At 43.5% G+C, this 9,433-nt stretch overlaps 1 protein-coding gene across 1 annotated transcript; it reads left to right on the forward strand.

The window, feature by feature from the left end:
* The first annotated feature begins 86 nt into the window (after positions 1-86).
* On the forward strand, positions 87-8,547 carry eif5 (eukaryotic translation initiation factor 5). The gene is made up of 12 exons (XM_086182226.1): positions 87-194; positions 759-980; positions 2,291-2,570; positions 2,714-2,795; positions 3,870-4,042; positions 4,494-4,605; positions 4,684-4,814; positions 6,178-6,339; positions 6,514-6,675; positions 6,820-6,984; positions 7,306-7,446; positions 8,115-8,547. The coding sequence occupies exons 3-12, from the start codon at positions 2,499-2,501 to the stop codon at positions 8,211-8,213; spliced, it is 1,299 nt and encodes a 432-aa protein (XP_086038352.1). The 5' UTR covers positions 87-194; positions 759-980; positions 2,291-2,498; the 3' UTR covers positions 8,214-8,547.
* Positions 8,548-9,433: the final 886 nt, after the last annotated feature.

The raw sequence follows: 9,433 nt of genomic DNA on the forward strand, positions 1-9,433 counted from the left end.
AATTGGCTGAAACAAACTAAAATATTTCATGGAGTAAAAGAAGTGTGTTTCTCACTAAAAACGCATTTGTGTGTGCGTTTAATTCACAATTACTGCCAGCACCGGAAGTCACACGCTGCATTGCGTCCGCGACCTCGACGTTTATGGGTAAAAGCGACGTGTGTAGTAGCAGTATTCCGCAGAACATTCGAGAGGTAAGATGCGAATATTTGCCGTGATGTTTCCTCGGGTTTCCATGAAGTATGTTACACGCCAAGGGATGTCGTTTTGCTGTAGAAAAAAATATAAAAACAACAACATAGCCGACATTGACTGTATTCCTTAATTATCTGTGCTCGACCTCGTCGACAGCGCCTGGCCAGTGGCAACGGTAGCAGAAGGACGTTAGTTGGCTTGGTTTTAGCATCTGGCCTCGGACCATTTCCTTGAGCTTTCTGGTTGTTTCCCACCACGGGAAATGTTTATTTATATGTTGAACTCATCGGTGTAAACTTCACGGTGCAATTCGTGAGAGGAAGGCGGGAGCGTTAATGATTTTACACGTGTAACCGTAACTACTTATCAGGCGTTATTTTTACCTCTCGTTAAGCTAATGTTACGTCGAGGCTAACTCTTCTGACGCAACAGAGGGTTACCTGGAATTGCTTTGACTTACTTGAATGCCGTACAGTGAAGGACCGCTTCCATTATGCCTGATGCTAACGTTAGCGATTTAATCCGCAGTGTGTTTGGATAACAATACTCTTTCCCCCTGAAAGGTCCCCTTTTCCCGACGACGTTCCGGATACCTTCCTGCTGTCTGAGCCTGGCACCTGCACTGTCTGGACGCTTCAGAGTGTTTGACTGTGCGTCTTTGAGAGGCCAACAATCTTCCCAAACCCTGCTGCAATCATTACAACACCAGCGTCAGCCATCGACCACCGTTCACTGCGGCTCTTGGACGATCAGCGTTGTGTTTATGTCTTTGTTTTGCGAAAACGGTAAGTTGTAGGTAAAGTAAATTTACATGCCTGTGTTACTTTTTACAAGCAATCTGGAGTGTGGTTAAACAGTGATAACGCAAATAAAGCGACGGGCAGTGGAATTGTGCAATATAATGGGTTTTCTGTGCCACTGTAATATCAAAATGGCGTCTCCCAGTCCCGTCACTCGTGTGCAGTGACTGTATGACGCACTCTGCACCAAGCGGCCAGCTAAGCTAGCTAGCCTCCCCAGAAATAGTCCCGACCTATGCCCTTCACAAACAACCCCAGCACGGCACGTCACCGTACTCGTGATATACGAGATGTGAGTTATTTCATGAAGTTATACATTGACGTTGCTGAGAAGGAAACAATACGGAGGGCAACGTTAAGCGGCATTAACGCCGTCAGCGGTGTGAGGGTTGTTTGCCAGCTGCTAAGTTGGGCCTCCTGTTTTTGACCTATTAACCAGAATAGGCCTTATGTGACTAAAGCCAGAGCCCCTAGTGTACAACAAAAGGCTTTCACACAACATTTTTGTATGACTACAAAAGTTGGGCTAAGCACCGGATTTATGGCTGGATTTTTTTTCCTCATCTGACTAATCTTGTTCGTTCACTGTTGGATCATGTGGAAATTTGCTAGTGTTTTTTGTTTTTTGTGTTGTTATCACAATATTTTTTGAGTTCTGAGGTTTTTGTCTCTCATTTCATTTGGGATTGGATTGAATATGTGTCTGCCCTCCCTAGGAATATGTCAGTCCTCTGTTCAAGCAGTGCCTGAGTTTTGATTGGCATTTATGTGTCAAAAGTCAGGTGTGTCTGCCTGCAGAGTGCCTCTGGATATAGCAGTAGCCTCAGGAATTGTTTTTTGTGGCTTGTATTCACCATATGAATAAAATTCTAAATTACTATGAAACATTTTTATGGCTTTCCATTACCTAAACACTATCTCGGGGCGCTAGACATGGTATTCAAATGAAGCACAAGGAGAGAACCATCTGTCTGTTGGTAGCAAGGCATCCTGGAATCATTCAGGATTCTTTCTAAGAACAAGGTTTCAATTCACCGGTGATGACAGCCAATGCCATTTTTCTGTGGTGGAGGGGTTTTTCCTCCGTATTTCATTGTACAAATGACTGTAGAGAGGGTCCTACTGCTGTTATTCACATGGCAGAGATAATGGTATTTGTGGAATTAAGCCTTGGCGACATTATAATTTTGATAAAAACATGGTGCTTTAATGACCCCACATTGCTTTCACTGCAAGACCTGTAAATATTCCCTCTCCAATATTAATTTTTCATGTTTTGTTCTCTAATCTTTCAGAGCTGTTGCGCAGCCGTTGGAACCTGTGTGGTGGAAATCTAGCCTTCAAGCAAGGAGCTTGCGGCCACAGCGGCACACCGTTTTTCATGTCAGAGACCGAGCACGCTTGCAGTCGTTTATGTCATCCCCTCTTTTCCAGACAGAAGATCCCGAAAAATCCCCAACCAAGATCCTTTTATCTTACTGATAGTGCTAACATCCAGCCAAAATGTCTGTCAACGTCAACCGCAGCGTGTCAGACCAGTTCTACCGCTACAAGATGCCCCGTCTGATTGCCAAGGTAACCGCTCTCTCACAGGGTTGCAACCACAGATTACACAAGGTGGTGACTAGAGATGGTGAAAGTAGACAAAATGATTAAAATTATAATTTAGTGCTCACGGTCTACATTGTCTTCTTTTGTTTTTTTCCCTGGGAGAACAGGTTGAAGGCAAAGGGAATGGAATCAAGACAGTCATTGTCAACATGGTTGATGTTGCCAAGGCACTGAACAGGCCTCCAACATGTAAGTCGTATACACTGAAGGTCATCTTTCAGAAAACCAGGCCACAGAACCAAGATGCGAGAGTTGAATTCCGCTACAGAATAGTAGACTAAAAGTTTTGTCCTGAATCACAGGTCATTCGGGTATACAATTCTGACAGGCCATTTCAGAGCCATCACTTGAGGCACAAGATATGAGATTGGCAGGAGTAATCAGTTCCCTTATTGATTGGTGTTTTGTGGAAACCAGAGGGGTTATGTTTGAAATGTTTAATCAATTATCTGTCTTGATGCAGTCTCAATAACCTAAAAAATTGCCTCCAGTGCAGCGGTCCTGCCTTCAAAATAAAAGCAGCAATGCTTTATTACTACTATGGAAACAAAAAAACATTCTAACCAAAAGTCAAATGCTTCTATTGCTATCTTGTTGCTAAAGCTAGCATTGCACCGTCTCGTTTTCTGTGCTGAATCTTTAAAGTACTTATTCACCCTTAGTTAGCTTTATACTAATGTTAAGTAAATACACGCACGCACACACAATATTAAATGGAATACCCCGAGCTTCCTTCTTTGTTGCGACTTCTTCTTTCCCATTTCGGTCCTCTCACCTCTGCTTACACGTTACTCCGTTATGGAACCTGCTACACATTGTTGACGTAACCTATTGTGCTGGATTTATAGACTGACACCGAATCATGTGTGCATTTAACATGCACTATATTGGCCTAGCTTTTAAGTTGTCCAGTTCACCGGTAAAGGCCTCCTGACATATCAACTCACAAAAAACTGTGAATGAGACTGGCTGCTGTACCCCTCGTCCCAAAGACTATCACCTGCTTGCCAGCTATTTCATAACCTTTGTGTGTCTTGTTAGCACTGAAATAATTTGCAGTGATTTAGTCATATTGAATATATGCCTCACCACACAGAAAATTCTGATGTGTACATAATGGGAAAGAATTTTTAGGGCCAGATGTTTGAACATAGGAAGTTAAAGAAAGATTTACTGTCTTTTAGACAATTTGAAATTTTTTTTTTTTTTTTTTTGTGGTGTTTGAGAAATGGACTGGGTAACAATGTTTTATCTCCTCCACAGACCCGACCAAGTTTTTTGGTTGTGAACTCGGCGCTCAGACCCAGTTTGATACCAAAAACGACCGTTACATCGTCAACGGATCCCACGAGGCGAACAAGTTGCAAGACATGCTTGATGGGTTCATCAGAAAATTTGTGCTGTGTACCGAGTGTGACAACCCTGAAACTGATCTGGTAAGTATGTCAGAGCTTCTAGTGCAGTTCCTGGGAGGGCAAAGAGTCCAACTCACTCAAACTGTCCCAAGTTCTTGGGGCGGCATTCAGTGTGTATGGATTGTTCATGTATAATTTATTTGAACTCTGTGTCAGGGTTGGTGAGCTGCATATACAAGATATACAAGATATAGATATAGATATAGATATAGATATAGATATAGATATAGATATATATATATATATATACAAAAAAACAAAAACGTATACAAGAAAAGTCATTGTTAAGATGAAGTTTAGCCTGGTTGGCAAAGGTTGTGATTGCATGGATGATGTAAAACATGTAATATCAGATTATAATTCAGACTAATAAACGAAGTGGAAATATTTGGGATACTAAAGCAGAAAGTTCCTCCTTATGTTTTTAAAAATGAAACGGCTTGACATTTTCCTATGTTATTTGTTCCCCCAGAATGTCAATCCCAAGAAACAAACCATCGGCACTTCCTGTAAGGCCTGTGGACACCGCGGCACGCTTGACACCAGACACAAACTCTGCACGTTCATCCTCAAAAACCCACCAGGTGAGAATTCACCGGCATCCGATGTTAACGCTGGCACCAAAGCAGCTTCCCAACTTCTCTGCTTCTCCCTCATTACAGAGAACACTGATAGTGGATCTGCAACTGCAAAGAAAGAAAAGGAGAAGAAGAACCGTAAGAAGGACAAGGAGAACGGCTCCGGCAGCGGAGAGGCTGGAAACCACGACGACATTGACGCTCCAGAGGCTGTGGTGTGTTTCCTGTCCTCATCAGGTTCTCTCATGGGCTTTCTGACACCAAGGGAACAGATAAAGAATGTCTTTACAAACTGATTTTTGGATAATTGAATCCTAATAAAGACTGGCCACTTGGTGATATATCAGGATTTCTCCTATGGTCGCACAGACACTACGGTTGCTAGGTTCATCGACCAGGTGAACCGTGTGCCAGTGTTTGCTGCATCAATAAGTGGCCAAAGTCTAAATACACTATGATACGGTTTAGAGCCTCCTGACCGACCTGATGTTGGTGGTGTGTATATTTCCTTTGAAGTACTCACCAAGTTGTCTCTCCTTTTGTCACCTTTGCGTGACTCCAGAATGCAGAAAGAGCCTGCTGCGTATATTAAGCTGAAGGCTTATGGAGGCTCACAGCTAAGATCAGCATAACAGTCCAGAAAGCCAGTTTACAAACTTAGTCGCATTGTCCAGCACGATCCACATCTTTATCCAGCTGTATGGTCAGGAACTTGCTAACACTTTGGCTTGAGCTAAAAACAAACACTTCAAGTTTGGCGCTCCTGTGGATGAGCTTTCAGGATGACCTCCCTCCCACTTGTTCAGTGTAGTGCCTCTGATGGTACTTATCACTGTTTGATTTCTCCTTCTGCTCAGCGTCCATGACCATTAAGTCTGTGGTCATTCAGGTTTGCTGGTTGACAGCGGAGGCTTGCTGTGAGATGGGGCTCGAGCGCCAGCCCTTTGGCTGGTCTTTGGGAAACTGTTGAAAAATGTTAATCCTCAAGATTTCCTCCTTGACTGCACAAACTTGTTTTTTTTTAACCCTGATTTGTCTGTGGCGGCGCAGTGCTTTTGACCACTGAAGTCAAGGTATTTTACTATATAACTACTCGTATAACATCATTGCAAACATGTGCAATAGATTTATTCATCTAATCTTAATTTGAGAATGGATGGGATTTTATTTTAGGCAAAAATCCTGAACACATTCTTGTTCCAGACTCTTACATGACAAGTTTTTAGGCATTTATGGCGTTTTTTCATTTATGATTTTTTTTTTTTGGGTCGTTTCGTATGTTGGATAAACAAGAGGTTTTCTTACATCAATTTGGGTTCTGAGAAAATGTGGTGGTTGTGATTTAGACTATTCATTGATTTTAAAATCATGAAAATAATTTTTTGCAGCCCAATAAACAATTGCAATCATGAATCCGCTAATCTTGCATTCTATAGGTCATTTCAAGTTCAAGTGACCTAATTGGGGGGGGGGGGGTTTGAATAATTTAACAGCATTTTGGTCAGCGATGGTGCTTTGTAAAATGTTTAATAGATGAATAATAACATTTCCAAAATGTTGTTCTTCCCTGTGCTACAGGATCGAGATGATGACGATGAAGACTGGGCAGAGGAGACGACAGAGGAGGCCCAAAGGCGGCGGATGGAGGAGATCAGCGACCACGCCAAGAACCTCACCCTCAGTGAGGACCTGGAGAAACCCCTGGAGGAGAGAGTCAACCTGTTCTACAACTTTGTCAAAGTGAGCCTCCATGTTTACTGTTGGAGGTTTATGCTGGGAGAGGGAGGCTGTTTTACGAGTTTGTGCAGGACGAGTTTAGCATTAAAGTCTCAATCATCTCTCAGACCAACACAACATTCACACAAGTATTAGACATAAATTCTTGATTTATGCTCTTCATTTTTCCTTCTCCAGCAAAGGAAGGAGAGCGGGACCATTGACGCAGCTGATAAGGACATTTTGGCGGAGGCGGAGCGTCTGGATGTGAAGGCCATGGGCCCCCTTATCCTCAGCGAGCTGCTCTTTGACATTAACATTCGTGACCAGATCAAGAAGTACAAACGGCATTTCCTTCGAGTAAGTCGGCCTCAACCTGCTGTCAGTGTGACCATCATCCGCCTCATTTGCATACTTTCCTCCAAGTCACAACAGGAGCTCTTGATTTTACACCAGAGGTAGAAACTCATCCAATGGCTGCTGGTTGTTTTCGTTTCTCATCAGTTTTGCCACAACAACAAGAAGGCCCAGAAGTATCTGCTCGGAGGCTTTGAGTGTGTTGTGAAGCTGCACCAGGTTCAGCTGCTGCAGCGTGTTCCCATCATCCTCAAAGACCTGTACGACGCAGACCTGCTGGAGGAGGACGTCATATTCGCCTGGGCGGAGAAGGTGGGGAAGCGCCATCAAATATTTCTCAGTGCTCCAGAAGTCTGGCGAATGATGTTCCGTTTTTAGAGACCCTCGTAGCCCTAAAGGCTCAACGCTGAGAGAGCAGTCAGGGCACTGCCATGACATTGTGACGAATATGAACAAGTCGTAGCTTTCAGCAGCAGAATGAATGTTGTAGCTGTTACAGTGGTTGGCGCCCGCCGTAACAGCAGCTATTCCTCAACACCTCACCAAAATGGTGATCGTATGTTTTACACTGAGCTGTTTTGGTTTTATGTTGAGTTGAGTCATTTTCAGACCTAAAACTTTCTTCTCCTCCAGGTTTCTAGGAAGTACGTCTCTAAGGAACTTGCCAAAGAGATCCACGCCAAGGCTGCTCCTTTTGTTAAATGGCTGAAGGAGGCCGAGGAGGAGAGCGAGGGCAGCGAGGAAGAGGAGGAGGAAGATGATGAGAACGTTGAGGTAACAGACAAGGACACCTCCTATGAAGTATCTGTTTGAGGCTGCATGTTCGTATCTAAGTGGTCCTTTTAGAACACATTAAACCAAAAGCAAGTCAGCAGTGGTGTGTCCTCGGGTTGGGAAATGCGCGTTCCTCCACAGATGCTCTGAGCCACATGTTTGACCACCTCGGAGAAAAGGAAAATAACAGTTTAACTGCTATCCAATGAGGTTTTTGTGAAGTGAGAATTATTTGATTAAATATTCACATCCATAGGCAGCATCCTGCACACCTCTGGTGCCGACCAGCTCAATCTCAGCGGTTAACTGTTGCGAGAAAAACTTGGTTTATTAAACTATGGGTTACTATGTAGGAAAAAAAAGCAGTGACGGAAACTCTACAAAACGTCAGCTGTCTCTGATATAAATGATAAATAAAATGAATAAATCTGCATAACTTATGTCTAGAATTTCACATTAGGAAAAGATGAGAACATGAAATTCAGCGATAAATAATGAGAACATGATAAGATCCACAAGAGAAATGTCCTCCAAACTACAAGGTATAGAGTTGTTCTTAGAAATTAAAAAAAAAACCTCAGTCCCACTGTCACCTATTTCAACTTGTTCGTGTGTGTTCCTTGAACCTATGTAGATGTGGCTCTTAACTTTGTTTTCTGCCCCCCCAGGTGGTTTACTCCTCATCTGCCCGCGAGCTCAAAGTGGAGACTGTGAAACCTGACACGCCTGAGAAAGAAGAGGACGACATTGACATTGATGCCATCTGAGAGACTCGGATGAAGATGAAGCTTTCTTGTGTTTTTGGCTTTGATTCACGATGTCCTGTTAAGACCTTAATGGCTGGCCTTTCCCTCCTTCACCCCCTGACCACCCCCACCCCCCACCCCCCCTCCTGCCCACCCTCCTCTGCTTTGTGGCATGACTTAACATTGCGCTTTACTCGCTGCACATTAACGCTGTCAGTTTGAGATGTATTCAGTTGATGAAATGAAGTCGCTTTGGATATTTTAATCATGGGTGTTTTGGGGATCATTTGACTGCACTTTTGTTTGATCCCAGTATTTTTCCAGTCAATAAAGAATGTTTTGCTATCCACAGCACATGGCTGCTTACTGTGTGACTGCCAGCGCGTCAGGTTTCTCCTGTGAGTGATTTCTAAAATGTTAAAGAGGAACCTCCGCATGAGGACTGTAGACCAGGTCTGATTTATCAGGATTGTACAGGTACTAATTCCTGATGTTGGCAGTGTAGTCAGAGGGGGGCCACTGGTCTGGGTAAGCAGCTGGAATCATTTCTGCATATATTTTCAAAAACGTAAGAAATAGGCCTGTTTCTGTTGTGAGAGGCCACGTCACGTTTCCTAAGAACTCAGTAATGTGGACTTGGAAATCCTGGGCCCACTCCAAAATAGAACTGGTTCAGCCATAGCCCACATTTAAATTTGAACCCCTGAGGTAATTGATTTCATCAAAAGTCCTTGCTCTCAACTTTTTTCTTTTTAATTTTAGCCTGAAGGCTTTGCTTCCTGTCTGGAGGGTTTACTCCCTACTCCTGACATCTTGTGTATACTTCCTGGTGACGGTCATTACATCGAAAGCCTGAGGGAATTTGACGTCCCACAGGAGGTAAAACTCGCTTACTTCCTTTAAGACTAAATCGAGGGTTAAATTCGTTGCAGGTGCGAATGCGGCTCGCTGGTGGCTCTGTGTATGGGTGCCTACCGCAAACTCCCGTAACCCTTTGGTTCGAAGTGTCTGATTCTTGGTCTGTCTCATATCGGGTACCCAGCGCCACTTCTAGCTTGTCCAGAAATCCACCAGGAAAATACGTCAGTGGTTAAGTTTTCACAGACCACAACTGTTGGTTTGTTAGCAGGAGCCCACTAAAACTACCTTTCTTGAAGCTTTTGGTGTCGGGTGAGCAGAAAGAAAAACTCGTTCGGTGCCTGGTCTGACCTATTAAACACTAGGAGCAACATCATCTTGTT

This window comes from Aulostomus chinensis, chromosome 17 (genome assembly GCF_037954235.1).
Source record: "Aulostomus chinensis isolate RoL2024-O1b breed Wild chromosome 17, RoL_Achi_v1.0, whole genome shotgun sequence".
Classification (NCBI taxonomy): Eukaryota; Metazoa; Chordata; class Actinopteri; order Syngnathiformes; family Aulostomidae; genus Aulostomus; species Aulostomus chinensis.